This window comes from Protopterus annectens, chromosome 13.part0 (genome assembly GCF_019279795.1).
Source record: "Protopterus annectens isolate FY-2018-M chromosome 13.part0, PAN1.0, whole genome shotgun sequence".
Lineage (NCBI taxonomy): Eukaryota > Metazoa > Chordata > Ceratodontiformes > Protopteridae > Protopterus > Protopterus annectens.
In genome coordinates this window covers 1,256,270,095-1,256,296,198 of record NC_056747.1, presented here as the reverse complement: position 1 = coordinate 1,256,296,198, position 26,104 = coordinate 1,256,270,095, and the positions used below count along the sequence as shown (strand labels likewise).

General features: G+C 43.4%; 1 protein-coding gene across 1 annotated transcript in view; it reads right to left on the bottom strand.

The window, feature by feature from the left end:
- The window catches only part of KPNB1 (karyopherin subunit beta 1), a 2,271,876-nt gene that overhangs the window by 2,148,222 nt on the left and 97,550 nt on the right, over nt 1–26,104 (bottom strand). Inside the window, exon 4 of the mRNA XM_044055271.1 lies at nt 18,021–18,221. Coding sequence (XP_043911206.1) covers nt 18,021–18,221 — 201 coding nt within the window. The remainder of the gene's footprint in view (nt 1–18,020; nt 18,222–26,104) is intronic.

Here is a 26,104-nt window from a genome sequence, read left to right as displayed (position 1 = left end):
TTGCTTCAGGCACCACATGGCAAGGAAGACTGAAGAAAATGGCGTCTGCTGCAACTTAAAAACCCCTGTCGCACTGATGTCAGGGAGGAGGCGACCGCAACCGACGCCAGACCAAGACTTTGGAACTCAGGCCGGCTGGGGAATCGCCTAATGGCAGGATAACCCAAGTGTAATGACTGCAGCAGTGTAACACTATGAACATCTCCCAAAGCAAGCAGCATACATTAACAGAAGGGAATACCAGGACTAAATTTAGACAGTAGAAAATGCAGCAAGATTCTCAAGCTTTACCATCTTGCTGCAGTAGCTGCAAATGAGATCTGGGGAGGTGGGGGCTGGAGTAGGGCATTATAGGTTGAGAGAGGAGCTTGATATTCCGATCAAAGTCTTGTAAAAGCAGCAGTCACATCTGCAACCCTGTCAGTGAATAAAAAGAAGATATCCCTAGTTCAGGGACAAGAACTTAATATTCAGACTCAGTTCATTTAGATAAATTACAGGGCTACTGGGACATCAACTGCAGAAATATTCAATAAAACTTGATCAGTAAAACAGGAAAGACTTTCTGCACTTAGCAAATCTGGCCATGTCAATCTTTGCTGGGTAGCAAGTTTCAAAACACCTACAGAAACTCAGTAAAACATTAAACTGACTAACCCATGAGTCATTAAGATTGTAACACCTTAACACCATACAGGGAAATGCGGTTGAGATATTAACAGTAAGTCTAAAAAATGACATTTGAGAAACCTCATACAACTTAGACCCTGTACGATATAAAAACTTAACTGTGCTTAGAAACTTCCAAGTCACAGAATTGCTGAACTATTCATCTGCTTAGCAAGTCTAGCATCTGTTCTGTTTGACACCAAGGTCCACACTTCCACAACTATTAAAGCACAGGGCAGATAGCATGAGGAGAACATGTGCGACATGCTTGGAGGAAAAGTCAGTCACCTTTGTATCAAAGAATACACCACTAGTTTTGCATTACAGATGGAATGTCAATAAATCCACCAAGCCACGAAGACCTTAACACAGGTTTATTGGGAATAATAAAAACATGTTTTCGCCACTACAGTTGAGTAGCTTCTTCAGAGGTATAGGAATCAAAAGCGCCACAGCATTTTGGTCCTATTTAAATACAAATCAATTAAGCACATTTAAAACGTCACTTCCTGTTCAAAAGATATTCAAACATTTTAAATATAAGGTATCGAAAAAATGTAAAAACGTAATAACCATGACATGTCCCTTCAACAGTAATCAAAAACATATGATATTACTTAATAAAATGTTCAAACCCACCAAAACGGATTTAAAAATAATAAACAACCTTTTAAAATTCTATTATGGTTTTAGTTTGGTAGAACAGTACGAAAGCATTATGTATTGTTTTGTATTATTCAATTGTCACCTTTTAAACTGACACTTTACCAAAATAGTATCATTTAAAAATCTATAGCATAAATATAAATATATGCTTACAGTGTAAAATACGTGCATAAAATAAACAATTAGGTTTATACAAAATTTTATCTTAAATATGCTCTATATTTGAGAACTGGGGCAATATTACAGCTTTCATTTAATCCTGGGAAATTGAAAGCGTTTACTTTTAATTGCCATTCCAACTCTCGAATTTCTAATAAAAGAGAAACTGGCCCACCTCTAATAGAATTTGGAATACAATCAATACCCATGAAAACAAAATTATGGCCTGGATAGTTTACTACATGTTTTGCTAATGCATTTTCTATTTTCGCATTCTTTATAGCATAGCAATGTTGGTAAACCCTTTCCCTAAGCTTTCTGTCGGTTTTCCCAACATAGAAGGCTGGGCAGCAAACACAAAAGGCCATGTAAATAATTGATTTTGTTTCACAGTTAATCTTACTGGTAATTTCAAATTTTTTGTGCCCAAAAGAAACAGAATTGCCTGTACGTATAACGTTACAGCAATTACATCTTCCACACTTGAAACACCCCTTAGCTCTATTAAAAGAGTCATTAGTTTGGTTTCTTTGTAATAATTCTTTGAGGTTTTTACCCCTTCTAAAAACTATCTTTGGTTTAGCCCCTAGTTTCTCAACCAAAAAAGAATTAGTAGTAACAAAATACCAATTCTTTCTGATAATCTCTGATATCTGTCTGAAATCAAGGCTGAAAGTGGTTATGAAACTAAGTGGATAATTCTTGGGGGGCTGCTCCCTATTTGATTCCCCAGAACTATCGGTGGTAGTGCTTTCAAGTTCTCTTTCAGTGTTTTCAGGTACAGTCAACTGGTTAATATATATCAGTGGTTTATAAAAACCATTTGATCTCTTAACCGAAACTTCGTTGACCAAATCTTGTATGATCTTAACAGGATACCCCCTTTCAGTGAAGAATTCAGTAAGTAGAACACATTCGTTCTCAAAGTCTCCATATTCACTACACACTCACAGCCCTAACTAGCTGACCCTTAATAATAGCCCTTTTCAGTTTATAAGGGTGAGAGCTGGAGAAGTGTAGGAAAGTTGACATAAGAATCCTTTCGGAAAATGCTAGAGACGAATTTCTGGTTACATAAATCCTTTCAGTTTCACGTCAAGGTAGTTAGTTTCCTCACTGGAGAATTTGTATGTAAATTTGAGGAAAGTCGTGGTTCCATTAAGGTAATTCACGAATTCCTCTGCTTGGTATGCATCCCCTTTAAAAAGGATAAATATATCATCCAAAAATCGGGTATAGTAGCCAATTTTACCTTTCCAAACCGGGTTAACCACAAATTGTTTCTTCCAAAATGCCATAAACAAATTGGCCACTATAGCACCGCAGGGGGAACCCATTGCTACCCCATGCTTTTGGATGAAAACCTCACCCTCAAATATAAAAAAATTGGATGATAAAACAATATCCAGTAACTGTCACATTAATTTCATTCCTAGGGGCATTTAACTCATTCAATAAAAGCTCCAGCCATTCAATGGCCTCTAAATGAGGAATAGAGGTGTATAAATCGACTACATCTACTGTAATGAAATTGAAACTTTCGTCAAAGCCAATTTGATTGATATTGGACAGAAAATGCCATGAATCCCTACAGATACTTGGGATAACCTGTAAGTACTTAGAGTAAAAAATCGATGTATTGGGCACATGGGTTCGAAATAAACGACCTTCCGTCCACTAAGGCCCTCATAGGAGGGTCCTCAAGGTTATGAACCTTGGGGATCCCAAACATGACTGGTACTCTAGGTTGGGAAATCGCTATATACTCATAGGTGTCTAAGTCAATCCTTCCTTCTATGAATAAATCCCTAAAATACCCTCTAGTCCTTTTGTTATTTATATTCATTTCATTAAGGGATGAATATTCGTAGGCAGGAGTGTCCAGGATTCGTAACATTTTTTCTGAGTATTGGCTGTTCTCCAAAATCACAAGCCCCCCACCTTTGTCGGGTTTCATAACCCTGACTGAAAGGTCACGTAATCGGTTAAGGGCTAGTAGTTGTTCTTTAGAAATGTTGAAAGAATTATTTCTACACAACTGCGATTTCTCTCAAGTGCCTGATGTCTAATTCGCATGTGTTTTCAAACATGCGTAAGACTACATGTACAGGTGGATTGAAAGAGCTAGGCATTTTTAAACCAGTGTGTGTTCTATCAGAGTTATTGAAAAGCAATTTCAAATTTAACTTTCTAACGTAACATTTCAAATCTATAAGAACCTTGGCTATGTCTAGGCGTCTAGAGGGCACAAAGGTATTACCTAAGGCAAGCAGCTCAATTAGTTCAGGTTCAAACATTAACGTAGAATAGTTATATATAGTAAAATCACCTTATGTTATGTAAAATTGAAGGACCCCCAGTCTCGGAATAAAGTGTAGTAATACTACCTAATATTTCCGATTCTTGTTCTTCTTGAAACCCTGGTTGCTCTGGCTCCCTAAAAAAGACTGCTTAGAATTATTATCAGTCTCTTGGGTCCTATTGTTAAAGTTGTCAGTCTCGGTCTGTCTATTGCCCACTTTATGTTTCTATTACTTCTCCTTGGGCCACTCATTCTCTACAACTACAAACTCCTCACTTTCAACATGTTGGGGAGAGTTTGTTCCACTGGTATGGTTATCTCCTAAAACGGCGGCCCCATTTCCACAATCAAAACATTTCAATTTTGGATAGGCCTTATTATGTTCGTAAGCTTGCCTATCCCTAAACAATTTTTTAGATTTTTGAGTTTTGATCTTAGTCATGTATGCATCTATACTAGTAAAGATGCGTGCATGGTCAAATTTAAACTTAGCAAAGTAAACATCCGTTCTGATTTCTTGATCTAAAAAGCTAATCTCAGCAGTAAGTTTATCAATGTTAGCTGAATAATGTTTCACAATCAACTCAAGCAGTTCCATACCCTGCTTTTGAAATAAATCCATTAAATCAACATGAAAAGCTTTATCCACAATAAGATTAGAAGGGGAAAAGTTGTTCCTTAACCCCTTCGGGACCAAGCCCTCAGCAATACATTGCTTGAAGTAAGCAACTTAAAGTTGTAACTTTCTAATTTTTAAAGTCAGAAAGTCCAAGTCCTTCAAATAATACTAAATACATAGAATGCTTTCGTACTGTTGTTCTACCAAACTAAAACCATAATAGAATTTTAAAAGGTTGTTTATTATTTTTAAATCCGTTCTGGTGGGTTTGAACATTTTAAGTAATATCATATGTTTTTGATTAGTTGAAGGGACATGTCATGGTTATATGTTTTTTACATTTTTTCGATACCTTATATTTAAAATGTTTGAATAGCTTTTGAACAGGAAGTGACGTTTTAAATTAATGTGCTTAATTGATTTGTATTTAAATAGGACCAAAATGCTGTGGCGCTTTTGATTCCTATACCTCTGAAGAAGCTACTCAACTGTAGTGGCGAAAACGTGTTTTTATTGTTCCCAATAAACCTGCGTTAAGGTCTTCGTGGCTTGGTGGATTTATTGACATTCCATCTGTGTATTTCTAAAGTTTGTGTTTGCTTTTTTCCACTAGTTTTGCATGGGGTAAGTTACACTGGACATTGCATTCCCAAATCCTTTAGTGGCAAAAAGCTACACTAGCCTTACAAGCATTGCCAAGATGTTTGAACAAACCGTAAATTTTTTCCATGTTATGAGACACTTACCCAGTTTTAAGTATGGTCGTGGCAACTCACTGGTATCCTTGCAGATGTCATAACAATTTGTAGTCTAGCCAGTTAAAAGGTATGTACTCACCATAACGTTCTGAGTAGTTGCACTTAATTTTTCTGCAGCCTGTGGGTATACAGATCCATATCTGATCCAGCAACTTTTTTCTAGCATCTGCTCCAAGCTCCTCCCCTTAACCACAATGCCCTACCATCTCCTATGTTCCCTCAGATAGAGTTGGTTGCAACCAATATATATGCAACTCAATCCAATAACCAACCTGAAAACAGGATAAGGTCCAGGGGATGGAGGGAATGTTGCAGAAATGTATTAACTACTCAGATGAAATGTTATGGTGAGTACATATCTTAGGTAGTTAACTTCATTTTATCTGCAGCCTGTGGGACAGTCCCGGGCTACTCCAATCCTGGGAGGCCCTTATGGAAGGATATTCCAGAGCACCGCAGAGCCAAAGTATGCTCTACCCCTTGAAATCAGATCCAATTTGTAATGGGAAATGAAGGTATGTGAATTGGCCCATGTCGCTGCTGTGCAAATATCGTCCAAAGGTACCCTGGACCAAAAGGCAGCAGAGGTCACCATGGACCTGGTAGAGTGTGCCTTAACTATACCAGGAGGTGATAAACCTTTTGCTTTATAAGCATGTGAAATGCAAAGAGTGATCCATCTGGCTAAAGAAACTTCAGAAATGGCTTTTCCCATAAATGTTTGGTAAAGGAAACAATTGGTCAGTCTTGCAAAACGACTTCGTTCTATGAAGATAAAACGAAGTTGTCTATGAACATCCAACAAATAGAGTTTGTATTCACCTTTATTTGGAAAGTTGGGAAAGAACGGGCAGATTAAGGGACTGGTTTATGTTTGCTTCAGATGCCACTTTAGTTAAGTATTACAGAGAAACCCTATCCTTATGAAAGACCAAATATGGAGACACGGCAGACCGCTTAAAGCTCAAACTCCTAGCCGAAGTGATGGCGACTAGGAAAGCTCCCTTCCAGGACAAAGATAAAGTCCACCGAAGCTTTGGTTCAAAAGGGGGTACCAATGCCTGTAAAACAAAAATAAGGTTCCCAAGGAGGTACAGAATCCTTGAGGGCCATAGCAGAAAAGTACCTAGAAAAACCTTATACAGCCTAGAGGAGACTAAGGCCATGTCTTCGCCAATGTGAAAACTGGAAATTACTGCCAATTGTCCTTTCACTGCTGGAGGAACAGAAAGTCCAACACTGCTGGAACAGGAGCTGTAAAGGGATCCATTTCTCGCTGTGAAGCCCAAATGGTAAAGTACTTCCATTAGATCCGGGCAGGGATCCAGAACCCACGGGGGAGCCAATAGATGAGACCAAAGGAATGAAACCAAACCGGACAAGGCCAGAACGGGACCACGAGGATCACTTTGCACTGTAGTCAGCAAGCTTTCTGAAGAAACTTCGGAATGAGTGGCAATGGTGGATAAGCATACAGAAGCCTGGGGGGGGCCAAGCACGGACTAGTGTCTCTGGGGACTTCCCCTGGTGAGGGAATCAGGGCGAAGAACTTGCTGCACTTTGCGTTTGAAGGAGATGAAGAGATCGCAGCAAGGCTGACCCAATGCCAGAAAAATCTCCTCTGCTAATGAGTTTGAGACCACTAGTAAGGCATCAGAATGGCCTGGCTCAGTCTGCTAAAATGTTGAAACGCCCCAGGATGTGTTGCTATCAGGCACAGACCGGGGGGGGGGGAGCACCCATTCCCACACTCCTGGCCTTGCGACAGTGTAGGACCTGGTTTCCCCCCTGCTTGCTGATATACCCAGACGACCGATATGTCTGAACTGCAATCAGAGAGGAAGGACTGTGTGAAAGGCTTCCAACGCTAAAAGCACTGCTCTCATCTCCAAAACATTTAAGTGCAAATTGGTCTGTGGGACCACGTGCCTTGGACTGTCCTTACCAAACAGTGCCCGAGTTGGGAGGCGTCCGTGGTCACTGGTTTGGACTGGTGACAAATGGGTGTCCTGTTGACTTCTCCGGTGAAGTTAACCACCAAAGAGATGTCTTGCAGACGTGACTGATCTTTATAGGAAACTCAATGGGTAGGTCTAGCCAAGACCACTGGACAGCTAGAGTCCACTGAAGAACCTGCATGTGAAGGCGTGCATATGGGAGAATAGATATGGCTGCAGCCATGGAGCCCACAGCCCCAGAGAACCTCGCTCACCTTTGAAGACTGGAAGTTCGCTATCTGAACTATGTGGCCCGAGAAGAATCCTGTTTGGAGTTAATACCTTCATCTGCAGTGTGTAACCGTGCTCCAATAAAGTCTAGAATTTGTACTGGTTGCAAATGGGATTTGTGAACATTGACCAATTTCCAGTAGGTCTGTTAACTGCATGAAATAATCTCAGGCCGGACACAAGAGATGCTTGTTGTGCACAGCAAAGAGCCAGTCCACGTAAGGAAACACCCGAATACCCTGAAGCCTCAGGTGGGCTGCTACAACTGCCATTACCTTGGTGAACACCCTGGGGGCTGTGATGAGACCAAAGGGTAGGGCCCTGAACTGAAAGTGACTGGCTCCCAGCCAGAAGCACAGAAACCTCCTAGAGCTTGTGTATTTTGATGTGGTAGTAAGCATCCTAAAGGTCTAATGAGCACATCCAGTCACACTCCGAGATAAGGTTGAATGAACTGTAGTGACCATCCAGAATTGGTTTAGCTACAGGTCTAGAATGGGCCTGAGGTCCCCCATCTTTGGCACGAAAAAGGTTGAGGAGATGCCTATCTGGAATGATCGGGGAACCTTTTCATAGCTCGTTTGAGAAGCAGCTTTCAAACCTCTAGAGCTGTGGCCTCCTTGTGACAGGTGGAACCTCAGGGAGGTGTTTTGTAATGTTTGGAGGGGTAATGAAAGGAATAGAGTAACCTCTGGATATTATCTGAAGAACCCAGTGATACATCGTAATGGACTCCCATGCCACCGTGTGCAAGGACAATAGTCCCCAACTGCCACCACAGTAGGACAGTCGGGCAACCCCTCAGGGCTGCTGACCGGGTCCATCAGAAAAGGGTTCCCTGGACAAAACTTCTGGAACTCTACCTCTGGATCTGTGTCGATCTTGTCCCCTCTGCCTCTGGGGGGGAATAACTGTCCTGAGAATCCTGGGAAAACAGATTTTCGGAACCACATCTTCTGCCCTCGGATGCCTAGAGGACCGCTGAGGGTTACATAAGTGGACTCAATGGACAGTCTTCACATCTTTTCACTCTGGACCAGTGTCACACTGTCTTCCCAAAGATGGAAGAGTCATTGTAGGGAGCATTAAGACGCCTTGAAAGGGTCCATGAACTGACAATGAGCCAGGCATGACTCCTCATGGCTATGCCTGTCCCAGCCGCTCTAGCGGCTCACTCCGTGGTGTGGGAAAGTAGCTGCATTGATGTATTTGAGAGAGACTTCAGAGTAGCCATTTTTGCAGAGAAAGTACAGTTTTGTACCTACCATAAATGTAGATGTTAGAGTGCTAATACAGCTGCAGTCATAACAGATGGGTTTTCCTGCCGTCAAGCGGGTCCTCGGTCGGCCGAATTCCAAAATCTAGGTCCGGCGTCGGTTGTAGTTGCTACCCTGACGTCAGTGCGACAGGGGTGTAAGAACTAGCCAACACCATTTTTCAGTTTTTCTTGCCTCAGATGTCAGGTGCCCCCAGAAGGAAGGCAATACATAAATTTATGTAATAATGCAATAATCAAAAAACAGTAGTTGCAAGCAAATACACCATAAATGAATACCCCAATCAGGTTGTATGAGGAGGTGTTAGCCAATAGGCCTGTCCCAAGAGGGGAAGGAGGGAGGGGAAACCTGGACTGCAACTGTATTAGCACTAACATCTACATTTATGGTAAGTACAAAACTGTACTATGTTCCTCATGCATACAGCTGCAGTCATAACAGATGGGTAGAATCACAAAGCTAGAGTGGTAGGCACTAGGTGGAACTAGGAGCCAGGATGCCCTGCAAGACTGCAGTGGCAAAGCCTGCTCTAGTTTTGGAGTATAATGGTAGGTGATGGTGCTTGGAGAAGGTATGCACAGAACTCCAAGTGGCTGCTTCCAAAATATCTTTGGTAGGAACCCCTCTGAGGAAAGCTGCAGAGGTAGCTGTGGCCCTTGTGGAGTGAGATCTGATGCCTGCAGGTACAGTTTTACCATGAAAAGAGTAACAAAAGCGTATGCAGTGGGCTATCCATTTTGACATTGTCGGTTTAGAAATTGGCTTCCCTTGAGCTCCTATAGCATAGGACACAGTTGCTCTGATTTTCTGAAAGGCTATGTTCAGTCCAAATAACGCAGCTGTCTGTGGATGTCCAAGGAATGTAGTAGTCTCTCCCCTTTGTTTTGAGGATTAGGGTAAAAGGTAGGCAAGTGGATAGCCTGATTCAAAGCTACCCTGGATACCACCTTTAGCATAAAGGACGGATTGGTTCATAAGGAAACTCTGTCCTGATGGAAAATGATGAAAGGCTGCACAGCCATGAGGGCTTGTAGTTCCAATACCTTGCGAGCTGAGGTGATAGCCAGAAGGAAGGCTGTTTTCCAGGACAAAAATTGCAATTCTGTTGAGGCAGCTGGCTCAAAAGGAGGCAAGGTCAGTTTTTCTAGAATGAAATTGAGGTCCCAAGCAGGTACTGGTAGTTTCCTTGGGGGTTTTATATTCTTAGCCCCTCTGAGGAACTGTCTTGAAAGGGTGAGAGAATAGAGGATCAGTGTTGTATTCTGCAGAAATGGCTGAGGCATGGATTTTGGAGAATGAAAGCCCACTGCTTAGCATCTCAGCTAGATACTGTAATATTTGAGGTAAATTCAGTATTCCGGGATTCTGGTCCTTCATTCCAGGCACAAAACCATTTCCATTTTGCGGAGTAAGCTTTTCTAGTAGGCCTTCTGGTCTCCAAAATGACATCCTGCACCTCCTTGGAGTAAGGTCTGTTGTGAAGTTAAGGAATCTTCCATGCGGCCAGATTGAGTGTTTCCAGCTGACTGAAGAGTTTTGAAGCTGTGCTGAGTCAGAAGAGGCATTAGAGGTAGGGTCCATGGTGGGGAATGCGTCAGGCTCCTCAGGAGTGGGTACCAGTATTGTCTTGGCCAGTCTGGAGCAATGAGAATCATCTTTGGTCCGTCTGCTCTTGTTTTTAATAGAACTTTGGGCGGCAGAGGAAGAGGTGGAAAGGCATAAACTGTCGTTGTCCAACTGAAAGTGCGTCCACTCCAGACCTGTGGATGAAAAGTCCTTGAGCAGAATTTTGCCAATTGGTGATTTTTGTGTGAGGCAAAGAGATCTACGTCTGGCCTTCCCCATGCTTGAAATAGCTCTGTAAAAACTTGATGCAACTTCCATTCATGTGGATCTGTCATATTTCTGCTTAGGTTGTCTGCCAGCGTGTTTTCCTTGCCGGGCAAGTACTGTGCTTGAAGTTAGATTTGTAATTCCAGAGCCATGTTCCAAAGAGACATGGCCAGTCTGCATAGGGGGTATGAATGGGTTCCTCCCAGTTTGTTTATGTACCACATTACTGTGGTGTTGTCTGTCCTTATCAATAGTTGACCTGGATGCAGAAGGTCTTTGAAAGCTATAATAGCATTTATTACTGCTAGCATTTCCTTTTGATTGATGTGTAGGTGCTTTTCTTTTTGGGACCATTTGCCCTGAATGCACCGATCTGTCATGTGCGCCCCCCCCCCCCCCCAGGCGTAGTCAGAGGCGTCTGTTGTGATGACTTGATTTGCTTGAGGCTTGCAGAATGCGAGACCTGTGTTTCTTTGGCATGCTTGAGCCCACCACAGAAATTCCTTTTGAAGAAATGGAATCAGTGGTATTGTTTCCAAACTGTGGCTGTGTTGAGACCATAGGTTTTTCAGGTACCATTGAAGTTTCCTCATATGCAGCTTTGCACATGGGATTAGTAGGATGCAAGATGCCATGAATCCCAGAGCCTGCAGGATTTTCCTTGCAGTCAGCCTGGTGAAATTTGCTAGTTTTCTGAAGTATTGAGTTAGTTGCCCCCGTTTCTCTGGCGTGAGGTAGGCCATCTGGGTGTTTGTGTCCAAGTTGGCACCCAGGAAAATTAGTTTCAGAGGGTATTAGCCTTGATTTCTTTTTGACTGTGTATCCCAGAAGATTCAACATTACAAAAACCAGATGTTTCAGAAGTATGTGCTTGCTGTCCGCTTGGATCAGGCAGTCGTCCAAATACGGGTATATTTGTATCCCTTGAAGTCTGCAGCAGGCAATTACTGATGCCAGGCATTTCGTGAATACTCCGGGCGCAGTAGATAAGCCAAAGGGCAATGCAAAGAATTGATAATGGGTTGAACCTGCAAGAAATCTGAGGTATCCTCTGCAATCTTGTCTGATTGGGACATGCAGGTATGCCTCCTTGAGGTCCAATGTTACCAGCCAAGACTCCTTTCACAGCATGGGAAGAAGCTGCTGTAATGTGAGCATCTTGAATTTTGGCACGAGTAAAAATGTGTTTAGGATGGATAGGTCCAAAATAGGTCTCCAATCTTTTCCCTTCCTTGGTACCAGTAATAGTCTGGAGTAAAAACCTTGACCATGTTCTTGTGTAGGTACCTCTAATAGCTTTCATGTCCATGAGATCTGAAATTTGTTTTTGTGCCTCTGCCCTTTGTGTGGCAGGTTTGGCATGCCTCATTTTTGGAAGTGTGTGAAAATGGGATCTGTAGCCTCTGTTTATAATGTCCAGGATCCATTTGTCTTGTGACAATGCCAATTTTTTGAAAATAATGCCAGTTTTCCACCTAAAGGTGCTGCCATTTGAGCCTTGCTTGGCATGCAAAGGGGAAAGTCATTGGGTCTGCTTTCTGAATGGCTGTGAACTATCTTCACCACCTCTGTAGGAGCTTGCTATTGTCTGCCTCTAAACGATCCTTGAGATTGCCCTCTGCCCCTATGGTGCCTGTATCTACCTCTGGGGTCTGTCCGTGGCTGGAAAGGACCAATTTTTGGAAGGCCAATTTCTACTGAAACGTGGAGGTTGTACCTGTAGGAAACCTTTCACTGTTTGCATTGATTTAGCCTTTTCCTCCATTTTCTTCAATACCTCCTCAGCTTTAACTACATCTTTTTGCAGAGGGGCATCTAGTAATTTAGCTTTGACGTGATCTGGTAAGGTTTGCTCTTTGAGCCAGGCATGTCTACGTATGACTGATCCGGTAACAGCAGCTCTACATGAGGCCTCTAAAGCATCAAAACCACATTGCAAGGTACGTCTACCCACTTGTTCTGCACTATGCATCAAATCCTGCAACTCCAAGTCTGGTTGTTCAGGTTGACATTTTGCTTCTCAACTGTGATGACAGAAACTGTTGGAACTTGAACATATGGAACTGGCAGTTTAATGCCCTCATGGTTAAGGTGGCAGAGGTGTACATCTTTTTCCCCCCACCTTTCTAAAGCTCTGGAATCTCTGAAGGTAATGTATTTTTAGCAGTGGAGGCCTTAATTCCATTGGGGCCCTGTGAGATGGTTTCTGGGTCAGCCGCATGGCTTTTGTATAGGAATTGGTGCGAGTCAGGAACCCGGTAATACCAGTCAGGCTTGACTGGGGTTGGAGGTAAAGAGTCTGGGTTAAGGAAGGCCTCCGAATACACATCTAGACTGTCTAAAACAGGAGGTATAGCCAGAGGCCTGTGCTGAAGGAGCAAGAGAAAATCCTTAAGCCTTTTCTTGGAGTCAGAGTACTCTTGGCCTTCCCAGTGGAAGTGTTCCCTCAAGGTTTCCCCAAAAGAGTAATCCTCGGGGGGGGGGACAGAGGGAATGGACTCCTCTGCATCAGAATCTTCAAAAGGGGAGTATGAATGTTCCTGTTCATCAGAATGCTCTGAAATAATGGAGGCCTGGTCCGAGGAGGGGGATTCTTCCTCCACTCTGGGCCTTTTGTCCGGGGGGGGTTGAGAACCCCTGATAAGAGTAATCAAATCCTCAGCCATTTTGAGCATCTGCTTTTTAGGCATGGGGCCTTGAGAAGGGCCCCGTGGAGCTTGTCTCAGTATGCATGGCTGCTTTAGACTTAGTAAAAGCCTTAATGGAAAAAGAGGAAGGCCTGAAGACACCTTGAGAGGTGGCAGACCTGTCTAAACTCAGAGTTTCACCGCCAAGAGTGGCTTTGGTATCGGTAGTCGGGGTGTGGGCCGATGAGCCTGTGACCTCGGGTACAGTACACACCGCCAAGTGTAGTCTGTAGTCAGGGGCTGCATAGGCGCCTCACAGAACCGGACCACCTGTAGTCGGCTTTGGCGTGGTGTTGGTAGAAGCCACGGACCTCGTATGTTGGTCCTTATCTTGGTGTCTTTTACTCAAAACTGGAGTCTGAGTATCAGACGACATAATGTAATTAAATTTTTTGCCAAAATAGCATTGGGCGAACTCCACCCAACGCTTAATGGTGCATCTTGAATGTAGCACAAAAACGACAGGCCGAGACGTCGTGGTCTGGGCCAAAGCAAGGAATGCAGAGGGAATTAAAATCCTTATGCGGTATTTGCTTCCCACAGGAAATGCAATTATTAACTTTGTCTGACATCGGTCTGAAGCAAGAAAAGTTTCCCCAACGGGGTACTTGGCTTTCAAGAAGACTTCGGTTGCAAAATATTCGTATTCTCAGGAGCTGGCCGACCAGCACTTGCGAACTGCTTCTGCTTCGGGCACCGCGTGGCAAGAAAGACTGAAGAAAATGGCGTCTGCTAGTTCTTTTATACCCCTGTCGCACTGACGTCAGGGAAGAAGCGACAACAACCGACACCAGACCTAGACTTTGGAATTCGGCCGACAGAGAACCCGCCTGACGGCAGGAAAGCCTATCTGTTATGACTGCAGCTGTATGCACGATGATCAGCCCATCAGCGCAGGACAAGACTGGGGGCAACACGGCAAATTCCAAAGCAAGGTCTCGCTGAACTCTAATCACATGTGCCAAATTCAGCGCATGGATAGAAAAGGTCCCTGAAGAGTACACGCTTCCCAAACCTTTCCACCAACCTCTACTCCTTGTCTGGAGGGTGGACCAAGGAGCTCCTGTGCTAGCTGCTCCTTTGGGGACACTGCGACCAACATATCAAACAGGGCTCCTTTCGACCAGGATTATCTATTCGAAGGAGATAAGACCATGTCAGGACGTTTGGGGATGGGCTCTATGGTGTCAGGCTCCTTCCATGCCCTCATGCTGATGAGGTCCACCAAGGGGTCTGCTGGTGGGGACACTCGGGAAGTAGATGGGCCCATGCCAAAGGCCTCCAAGAACACTTAGATTATCCCCAGAAAGTTCTGGGGCTAACCAACCTCCCCTCTGGCGGAGGATTTCCATAATCTCCGAAGGAGACTTCTTCGGCAAGTGACCTGAGGAACCTTCATCTAAGTCTGTCAGTGGTGAGGGACTCAGGGGAGTTCAAGTGCCTCCTTTTGCACTTGCGGTGGCCCTCTTCAGTGGGACTTTCAGAAGGGGATCTGCGAGTAACAGGGGGTTTTTCCTCAGGGAAAATGACCTGGAGATGCTCTGACACAGGCTGTCAGAGACAGGATGAAGGGGGTAGTATCCTAATCCAGGGGGGCCTGGGTGGTATCTGAGGGAATGGGCTGGGTTCTCAATCCCTGGGAGAGAACCTTCTCCACTTGGGGACCGGAGCCAAAGACAGGATAGCCTGAGGTCTGAGGGGTCGGGTCTGAAAGTCAGAGCCGAAGAATCCATTCCCCCGGTCCAAAACTCTTCAGACCCGAAGAATCCATTCCCCCGGTCCAAAACTCTGTCCGCGGCTCAGAGAGTCACTCTGTTAAGAGCAAGATCTGAGGAACTCAAGGTAACAGCCGGAGTAGAGGTTGGAGGAACAGTCTGCGTCAAGCTGCCAGCTCCAAAGAACCACTGATCCAAAAACCCTGAAGCACAGGTCGGGGAAGGAAAGATGGGGTGGAAAAGAGGCATGGAGGTTGCCCCTCCAGAGGGACCTGGCAAAATTCCATCTGAATTTGGGTCTGCAGAAATCTCTGTATCATCCTGTCCATATCCATGTCAAATAGGCTCAGTCTACCTCGAAAAGGCCACAGACTCTGATCTGGCTGGTCTGCGCAGAGGGACTCTGGTCCGAATGTTCCAACTGCTCCGGTGAGAAACGTGGCGACTGGAGCCAAGGAGAAACAGGCCTCATGGTCTTGGATGGAGGGCTGAGAAAGAGCTCCCTATCTGGGGATGTCTTGCGATGCCAGTCTTTCTCCCTTTCTTCTCTGCGCCTTTCCTTTTCCTTCTCTTCATCTTTGTCAAACTCGCTGAATAAAGATCTGTCCTTAGACCCATCGCTAGATGAAGAGGGAGGTTGAGTCCCTGTCTAGGGAGGTGCACTAGTGACAGAGGCAGAATCCAGCATGGCAACAGGGAGAAGGCCTTTGGTAACTAGCTTGGCCTTACGATCCCCAAGGGCCCTGGGGTTGAAGCCTGAACAGATAAGCACACTGTGGATAAATGTGCCACTCCTAGACATATCAGTGTGACCATCAGCAGGGGAAAGCTTATGGCCACACTACATTTTTTGAACACTGGCTTTGGCTGATCAGCCATAGTCATGCACTCAAAGGTAAAGGTACTACCTTCCCAACAAAAAACCCCCACACACAGGTAGGGGAAGGGCAGGCCAGAGTACTATTCTACTACAAAAAATTTTTTTTTTTACACCAGCGACCAATGCATTACTACAGAAGGGGAGGAAGGGTAATCTTACACAAGCACACTAGATATCAAAAGTTTCCACTTACTATCCCTTTTCAGCTTGGAGCAAAGGAGACCACGATGCACACTACTGGCACGCCAAACGAAATCTGGGGGAAGATAGATGGTAGGGCATTATGGGTAAGGGGGGAGCTCAGAGCAGATGCTAGAAAAAAGTAGCCTGCTCCGATCTGTATACCCACAGGCTGCAGATAAAATGAAGTTAACTACTTTAGATACCATAGATACTAGCAATGTAAAGTCTAGTTAACAATTCAGGTATAGAGTAAGACATTCAAAGCCTACCAATGTTAATGATCCATTCCTTTTTAGTACATTTGTCTACTTTTCAGATAACAGCATGTACGGGTGCTAAATACTGCCTATACAAAAGTGGGAAAGTTACTGATCTGGTAATTTCAACATGATTTGGATACTTCTAGCAGATGCAAACTCCATTGCTCAGCAAGTTTCAAAGCTTAAGAACATACATGTCAACTACACAAAGGGTCATGTCAAAACAAATGTTTCATCCAATTGCCAAATGTGCTTCTGGATTAATGTCACATGGGTTATGCAAGCCATTTGACCTTTATTCAACGTGACCACATATTGGATACTACACAATTTGTTAAAAGCATCTTGGCACAAAAAATTCTAGTCTCCGGTATCCACATGTAACCTTATGACAGCCAGTTTAAGAAGTCTGTTTACACTACAGATAGGAATACATCTACAGAATTGACAGATTACCAGAGAAAACCTCTGGGTACACTGAAACATTACTATTTTTAGGTAAAAAAAATGTTTCCATTACAACTGCCTTCGATTTCAAACATCCACCAGGAGTCAGGACAACCTAAACTCCAGCTATACAAGTCTGGGGCAGTCTACCCACTATAATTTGCATATACTACAATTACCTCATCTGCTGTCTGGGTTATGTAATTAAAGCTGCATTACAAAGCAGTGCAGCAATGAACAGACCCCATTACAGCAAGTCAGAATGTACCAAAATCAGATTTTGGTACAAAAGCTGATGGACATCTGTGTCCATTTTAAGTGGAAAATGTGCAAGCTTTGCTACAACAGCCAGGCACATACACCACAAGATCTTAAAAGGTTTAGCTACAAGGGTATTGTCCAAAGGAACACCTTCCACACCTAAAATGTGGACAGTTTTGTAAATCTCTTGAGAAATGGGTTTCATTCAAACTTGAGTCAGACTTTGCACTCAACCATTCCCATTACGACATTCAGATGGCAGACAATCTGCTTTTCTGCATGTTACTGAAGCTTTGAAGGGACCTTGCTGCTTGGAAGTGAAAAACTGATTCAGGCCAGCAGTACTTGCATGCCATTAAGTGTTACAATACTTAATACTTCAATAAACTTGGGGTTTGTAATGATACCATTTGCTTTAGCAGTTTCTCCGCAGAGTAAGCTCTTAAGTTACACTTCCTTTTCTCCATTTATATTTAAACTTCTATAGTTTCAGAGCAGCAGCAGTTACGTGCCATTCCCTGAACTGGCGAGCAATACGTCAAAGGTGGTACCAAGTTCAGAAGCCCTCAGCACTAAAATTTAGTGTTTGTCTGCCTTCGGAGTCTCCCTTTCCAGTTCATTTCTACACTCAGGACTTTACAGGTTTGCTATTCTCAAGTCTCCACTCTAATTTCTGCAATAGAAAATATCCAGTAAATCATTAACAGTATAAACTGACATCCTAGTTTGAACAGCACACCAGTGAGAAATCTTGGGTTCCATCTCCAATACTACAGACCAATATAACTGAAATACCTTGTTAGGATGAACTGCAATAGGACAGTGACCTTTCTTGCATGATTGCATTGTACTTCATTAAATGGCTGATGGCAGTTTAGTATGTACACTACTGTAAAGCTTCCACCTTAGTAGGGAACAGTGTTAATTCAAAAAGCAAATTGTACTTGTCACTTTACTTATGCATAAACATCCTCCCACTTCTCCTTAAGATGGATACAAAAAAGCACCCTTTTAAACAGCACCATACAGCACACATTCCATGTAGCACATTTTCCATATAATGTGCAAGTACTCACTATATCCTGGCAAATGTATCCAATAGCTTCCAGTGTAGATTCCTTCATATGTTCAGAACTTGAAGGATTTGTTACATTGGCTACCAGTTGAGGAATAAGCTCTGGCCACTGTGCCACTGGGATTTCTGCACAAGCAATTCCAGCCACACACTGAGAAGCTGAGCTTGGTCTGTAGGACTCTGTTCCCAATGTTTGCAACACCTGCAGAGAAAAAAATATCATTAAATATGGCTTACTGATAAGTTACACATCTTGTCTTGCATTAACATCCACATACTTTCATACTTTCCTTATTTTGCAGAACACAATTGCCCCTTGAACAACTTGTCTAATTCAGTCTGCTAGGCCAGCTCTGAAAGTAAGCCTGTTTTGGAAGGAATCTTCACCATACTGTTAAGCCACATCTATTAACTGAATTTAAATAACTGATCTAGAAAATGGAGCACATCTTAAAGAATCTCCATAAACATCCCACTGATTAAAAAGACCAGGCTTTAACAGGAGCCAGTCACTAGAACCAAAAGTAAACTAGAAAGCCATATGCCAAGGCTGTCAATGTTATGGCATTTGAAGTGTACTGCCACTGAATAGCCATTAGTTTCAAATGCAGTAAACGTTTTCGAATTCCACTTACCTCAAAACCATGCTGCATTTCATGGAGTTGCATTCATTACCCCCAACACCTCCCAGCCCCCCATGGGACTGGAGCAAGTACAGTAGGAAAAGCCTCCCCAAATTGTGGATGAAAAGCAATGCCTAGAACACACCTAGAGGATAGAAGCACAAGCAGTACTCTTCGATAAGTCCCCCTACCCCTAAGCTATTAACACCAAAAATAGGACCAAGCTCAGCAGTTAACCTTAAAGGATGGAACTCCAAGGTGTTAACTATCCCCCACAGTAAGGTAACCTAGTTAGGGACTCCCACTTTCAAAAATATAGCAAAAGGTAGGAGAAAACCCTGGACACCTATAAAACCTACGATGTAGGCACTGTTCAATCCACATGGCTTCTCCCACTAAGGTTTGGTGATGTCTGCACTGGGGTAGACTGCTATGAACAGGAACCCATCAAGAAAAAGAAAGTCAGACTGCTCAAAGGGGTTGTTCCTTACCCTTTAGGTGGCTGTAGGACCCCCAATCCAACCAACATAAACACAGCACCTACAAACCTGAAGTTAACAGAAAGTGCAACACCTAGCCACCCAAGCAGTGTAGCTGCTAAGAAAACTGAGATAATGGACAAAGGTCTCTAGCACAAATTGTGATATGGTCATAAGGGCTGCAGAAACTTTTCAAAACCTACAAACTCAAACGAAAATCCGCAAGTGAAGTGCTTCCCAGCATGAGGGATAGTACCTACTCTGCCAACGAGTAAAAGGAGCTTCTTGCTGTGCACAAAATGGGAAAGAGAAAGTACTGGCACCATCCCCAAATTCACCACTAGAGAAACTGGGTGAGAATCTCACCAAGTCAGCAAGCCAGAGAATGAAGTGGACAATACTCAGGATCCTCTAACAAAAGGTTGGTCTCCATGGGAACCAAGGGACAGCAAACTCCCAGATGTACAATTTAAAGCACCCCAACAGGCAGAGTCTAGACGGCACTCAGACCATTCGCAGACAGTTAAGGCAGACCAAGCACAACTACCCATCAAGGAAGTACAAAAACTAGTTAAACACTGACCCCCCCCCCCACACACACACGACTGGCCAAACCATACGCCTCCTACTGGAAAAGGATTCCAACAAGCCTGGAATGCAGCCAACACTGAATTCTGTTACCAGAAACTAGAGCTATGGAAATCCATTCAAGTACCTTTGCCAGAGAAATCCCTTCACAACCACTAGGGACAGCATACCAAGAGCCCATTGTGACAACTGGTATAGCCTTACCTTTCCCCAAAAAGGGTAGCCTCCAGAGAGGCTATGCTCAATTCCACAGCTTCTGCAGAGTGAAAGCAATCCAATTCATGCAGATTTGATTAAGGTGGTTAAGGAATCATGACTAAAACCACTATAGCTTAATAGCCTGCCTAGGGAGTAATTGCCTCAAGCCACGTAAACAGTACATTACTGGGAAGTGCCTTAGACTGAAGGTTAAACATATCTTTAACTCAGTCATTTCTCCAGGTGCACCTGCAATTTATACAGGACACCTAGGTGTCAAATATTGCTAGCTTACATTTGCATCAATAAATCCAAAAGTATGCTATGTACGTTTTAAACAAATCTTGTAGCTTAAACTCCAAATGCATTAATATTTGACTCGTCCAGTGCTGGTAACTAGATGCAGCTTTTACAATTCAGAGAAAGCTTCACATTTTTCCAAATATAACCAAGTAACAGACAGAACTCCTCAGCCTCATATGAAAGCTCTGATTAATAAAACGCTACCAATAGGGTTGCCAGGTTTGGGGCCAAAACTGGACTAAGGTCACACCCCTTGCACCCATAACTCCACCCATTCCACCCTCTCCCATCCATGCTCCACCCATTGTGACATCACTGACATCAGCTGAACACATGCTCTGTCAATCCACTGCCAGATGAAGAATGCATGAATAATGTATTCAGTATCCTCAAACTGACATTTCTCCCTTTCTCCAGTTACCATAACTGGAAATTAGGAGAAATCCAGTAATCAAAGACACAAGTACTAGTGTGAAATGTTGATATTTCAACAGAATGAACTGTACAGCAGTAATGTAAGTTTCCAGAAGTAAAAAAGTTAAGTCACCACCTTTTCTCCAAGTCGCCAATTTTAGGAAAGATTAACAGCTAAAAATCTGAGTCAAAACCATGGACGAGAGGAATACCACTTAGTGCTCAACAAAAACACTTTCATTCAGTTGGTGTTAATACATATGAAACACATTCACGTTAGAGTAGCTGGACATGCTCAGTACTTCAATGAGTAGTTTTGTCTGAGCATTCTTAAAACCTTTATGGCTGAAATGGCACAAAAGGGTTTAATGTATAGAGCAATACAAAACACACTTTAAAATGACAAGTGGGTAATGGAAAGCACTACATGGTGTCTTAGAAAATACACTTCTGGCTAAACCCTCAATTTTTACTTCCAAGCAGTCTAAAAGGATGCAATATCTGATTAAGATAAGTGAAAGAAAGTGGTACTCAATACATGGTCTTACATAAACTAAGGCTGTGAAAAATCTTTCAACCCCATATACAGAAAACGAATTTGCAAGAATGCAATCGAACCACTTAATGTTTTGTAATGTAACTTCAGTAATACAGATATGATCTTAGTTTCATCTACAAGTGAACACAATCTTCACCTTATATCTTTAGGACAGTTTCAAACCAACTGACTTAACGAATATTCTGACAATAGTTACCTAAATTAGGACGAGGAACTAAACAGACTTTGAAAACAGTATTGAATATATTTGGACATCTAGTAGGTAGGGCATACTTCCTGTGACTTGTCACAGGGGAAAACTAAAAAATGCACACACAAGGAAAGCTTCTGTTTCATGTGCCTTTGTTTCAATCTGCTGAAAAGACATTATGTGAATACTCTATTCTGTACAACAGCTTATAAAGTTAAGCCGGTCAATGCATACTTGGATGTTTAAGTGGTGCACGTGAAGGGTAACTCCCCCTCCCCCGACATCTGAGGAAGACTAGTTTCTTCCTTTTCCTCCCGCTAGTGCTGTAAACCATTTAGTGCATTGGTATTTTGAATACTGACATCTAGAATGAGTGTGCATTTCATCTTTCTTTCTAGTTAATTGCCAAACTGCGCAAAATCCATTCCTGCGTGTCAGTTTAGAGGTTTACCAGTCCAGCAGCTGCTAGTCTTTGGGGAGAGCTGGAGCCTCCTAAAAAAATTAGGAAAAAACTCTGGGATGACATGAAATTTTGCAGAGGAAATCCCAGCCAGAAATGGACTGAGCTAAGCTATGAGACGCACTGGTGCCAAGTTTCTCTCAATCTTCCATGTCCAGAATGTGGATATTTGCTTCCCACAAGTAATGCAATTAACTTTTTTGACATCGGTAAAAAGAAAAAAAAACAAGTTTCCCCAACGGGGTACTTGGCTTTAGTGAAGACTTCGGATCTGAAACTCAAACTAATATTTCAGTAGTCGGCTGACCGGCACTTGCAAAATGCTTTTGCTTCAAGGACCTCGTGGCAAGCAAGACTTGAAGAAAATGGTGTAGGCTGCATGTTTTATACCCTTGACATCATGGAAGAGAAGACAGCAAGCAACGCAGGACCCAAGACTTTGGAATTCAGGCCAACCTGCCAGCAGGTTACCCAAGTGCAATAACTGCAACAGTGAAATATGAACATCACCCTCAGAAGCTGGAGCTAGCACACCAGCTCCGGACCCATCTAAGGTAGAGACATCCGCAGGTTCTATAATTAAGCATCTCGCAGCATACCGGACTCCAAATTGGTCTCAGTAGAGGCCTGCAAATCAGAATTAGTGGGCATCAGGGACTGCAAAAGGGCCTCACTGAGCACTGGCGAACCGGCAACTGGCTTAGAAGCGTTGGTTTTGGACCTCGGTCTTTGTTTTTTTATTTAGGTATCCTGGTAGTTTGAATGCTAACAGACTACATTTCTGAATAGTTAAATCTGGAGCCAAAGTATTTAGAAACAAAAACAAGACGTTTGTGCGTTGATTAAATTTAGCACAAAACCGACAGCAAGGCATGTTGTGATCAGGGCCTAGGCAAGGAATACAGTACAAATGAAAATCAGAGGTATTTGCTTCCCACAAGTAATGCAATTATTAACTTTTACTGACATCTGTAAGGAGCAAGAAAAAAGTGCTTCTGTTTCGGGCACTGTGCAGCAAGAAAGACTGGGGTAATGGCGTCAGCTGCATGTTTTATATCCCATGACGACTTGACGTCATGAAAGGGACAACTGACAGGACCCAAGAGTGTTAATCAGGCCGACTGAGGGCAACCTGCCAGCTGATTACCCAAATGTAATGACTGCAAAGTACAGTTTTGTACCTACCATAAATGTAGATGTCCGAGAGGTATGCATCTGCAGTCCTTACAAATGGGGTTGTCCTGTCGTCAGGCAGCCCTTCGGTCGGCCGGATTCCAAAGTCTGGGTCTGGCCTCGGCTGATGTCGCACTTCACCCGACGTCATAGCTGCAGTTCTTCGGGTATAAAGGTATCAGCCGACGCCATTTTCCTCTTTCTTGCCCCAGATGCCAGGTGCCCTCTAGGAAGGCTAAATTTGGATGAATGCAAATGCTTCCAAACAGTAGAGAGCAAACAAAAAATAAGCATGCATGTACATATATACACAAATACACCATAGATTCCCCCAGCTAGCTACAAGATGGGCAAATACCCTAGGAGTACCACAGAGGGGAAGGAGGGAGGGTAATCCTGACTGCAGATGCATACCTCTCGGACATCTACATTTATGGTAGGTACAAAACTGTACTATGTCCTTCAAGGATGCATCTGCAGTCCTTACAAATGGGTAGAATACCATAGCCAAACTGGGGGAGGAGGAATAATAAGATTATGGTGTAGTTAAGATCCCTTGCAAAACAGCAGTGGCAAAACCTGCTCGGGATCTGGAGTATAAGGGTAGATTATAATGCTTGGCAAATGTATGCACGGAGCTCCAAGTAGCAGCCTCTAAAATGTCTTTGGTAGCCACTCCTCGTAGAAAAGTGGTAGTAGTGGCTGTAGCCCTTGTGGAGTGAGGTCTGATGTTTTCTGGAGTTGTCTTTCCATGGTAAGAGTAACAAAATCTAATGCAATTTCCTATCCACTTAGATTGTCTGTTTTGAAATTGCTTTTCCTTCCATTCCTGTTGCATGCTACCAGTAGCTGGTCAGTTTTTCTATTGCTCTTGGTCCTGTCCAGGTAGTAGCGCAATTGCCTATGTACATCCAAGGTATGCAATAGTCTTTCTCCCCTGTTCTGTGGGTTGGGGAAGAATGTAGGCAGGTGGATAGCTTGGTTTAAAGATACCATGGAGACCACCTTTGGCATAAAAGTAGGATTAGTTCTCATGGACACTATCTTGATGAAAGTGAAGGAAGGGTTGTACTGCCATTAATGCCTGTAGTTCAGAAACCCTTCTTGCTGAAGTGATCGCAAGCAGGAAAGCAGTTTTCCATGATAAGTACTGTAATTCTGCTGTTGCTGCTGGCTCGAAAGGAAGGAGCGTCTAACTTTTCTAGCACAAAGTTCAAGTCCCATGCGGGCAGTGGTGGCTTCCTTGGTGGTTTTACATTTTTAATTCCTCTCAGAAACTGCCCGAGAGGAGGATGTGAGAAAACTGGAGGGTCTTTGTTGTATTCTGCTGAAATAGCTGATGCATGAATCTTAATGGAAGAATAGGACAGGCCATTATGGAAAAGCTCTGCCAAGTATTCCAGGATGTTAGCTATGTTTACCAGTGACACATTTTCTCCTTTTGCTGCACTCCAAATGAGATATCTTTTCCATTTTGCTGAATAAGTTTTCCTTGTTGAAGGCCTGCGAGCCTCCAAGATAATGTCCTTAACCCTTTGAGATAATTCTGGGTTATTTTGTCTTATGCAATGTTCCAGGCAGTCAGCTGCAGTGTTTTTAGGTTTGGATGCAGGGTTTTGAAGTTCTGTGTTAACAGTAAGGGAACTAGGGGCAGAGGCCATATTTGTTCCCGAGACATGCTCCTCAGTAATGGGTACCAATGCTGCCTCTGCCAGTCTGGAGCTATCAGGATGATCCTTGGACGGTCTTTGATCTTCAATAGCACCTTGTGCATCAAAGGAAGAGGTGGGAATGCATATGCTGTCAGGTTTTTCCAACTGAAAGATAGGGAGTCCACCTTCCAAGCAAGTGGGTGGTATGCCCTCGTGCAGAATTTTTTCAATTGGTGGTTGTGTGGGGATGTGAATAAGTCTATTTCTGGTAGTCCCCATTTCCCTGTAATGGAGTTGAAGAGGTCTGGATGCAGCATCCATTCGTGGGCATCCGTGGTAGTTCTGCTTAGATGTCTGCCAGTATATTTTCTTTTCCTGGTACAAATATTGCTTGTAACTGAATGTTGAAGCTCACGGCCACATTCCAGAGGTCCATTGCCATCCGGCATAGAGGGTATGAATGTGTGCCTCCCTGTTTGTTGATGTACCACATACCTGTGGTGTTGTCTGTCCTTATCAGCAATTGACCCTGTCGAAGAAATGGTCTGAATGTCTGAATTGCCAGTTTTACTGCCAGCATCTCCTTTTGATTTGTGTAGGTTCAGCTGGTCTTGAGTCCATAAGCCTTGTATGCACCTGTCCAGCATGTGTGCCCCCCAACCGAGGTCTGAGGCGTCCGTTGTGATAGTCTGGCTTGGTTGAGTGTTGTGGAAGGGCAGCCCTTTGTTCGATTGACAGGCCTGAGCCCACCATTGGAATTCTTGCTTCAGGCATGGAATTACTGGAATTTGGGTTTCTAGGCTGTGCTTGTGCTGAGACCATAAATTCCTTAGGTACCAGTGTAACTTTCTCATATGTAGTCTGGCATGTGGAATCAATATTATGCAGGATGCCATGTAACCCAGGGCTTGCAGGACTTTCCTTGCTGTTAGCTGGTTCTGCGTTGTTAATGCCATGAAATAGAGAGGAAGGTGCTTCTGTTTTTCTGCTGTGAGGGATGCCATTTGATTTGATGTGTCCAGCTCTGCACCCAAGAAAGTTATCCTTTGGGATGGTATCAGCCTTGACTTTTTTATACTGACTGTGTATCCCAGGGCTTGCAATAGATGAATGACCTTTTTCAAATCTTTTATTAATTTGTTTTTGTTGTCCGCTTGTAACAGGCAGTCGTCCAGGTAAGGGTAAATTTGAATTCCCTGAAGCCTGCAATGAGCAATTACCGATGCCAGGCATTTCGTGAATACTCTGGGCGCAGTAGATAAGCCAAAGGGCAATGCTGAGAATTGATAATGCTCTGATCCTGCAAGAAATCTGAGGTATCTTCTGCAATTTGGTCATATGGGGACGTGCAGGTATGCCTCCTTGAGATCTAGAGTTACCAGCCAAGACTCCTTGCCCAGCATGGGAAGAAGCTGCTGTAGGGTCAGCATTTTGAATTTTGGAACA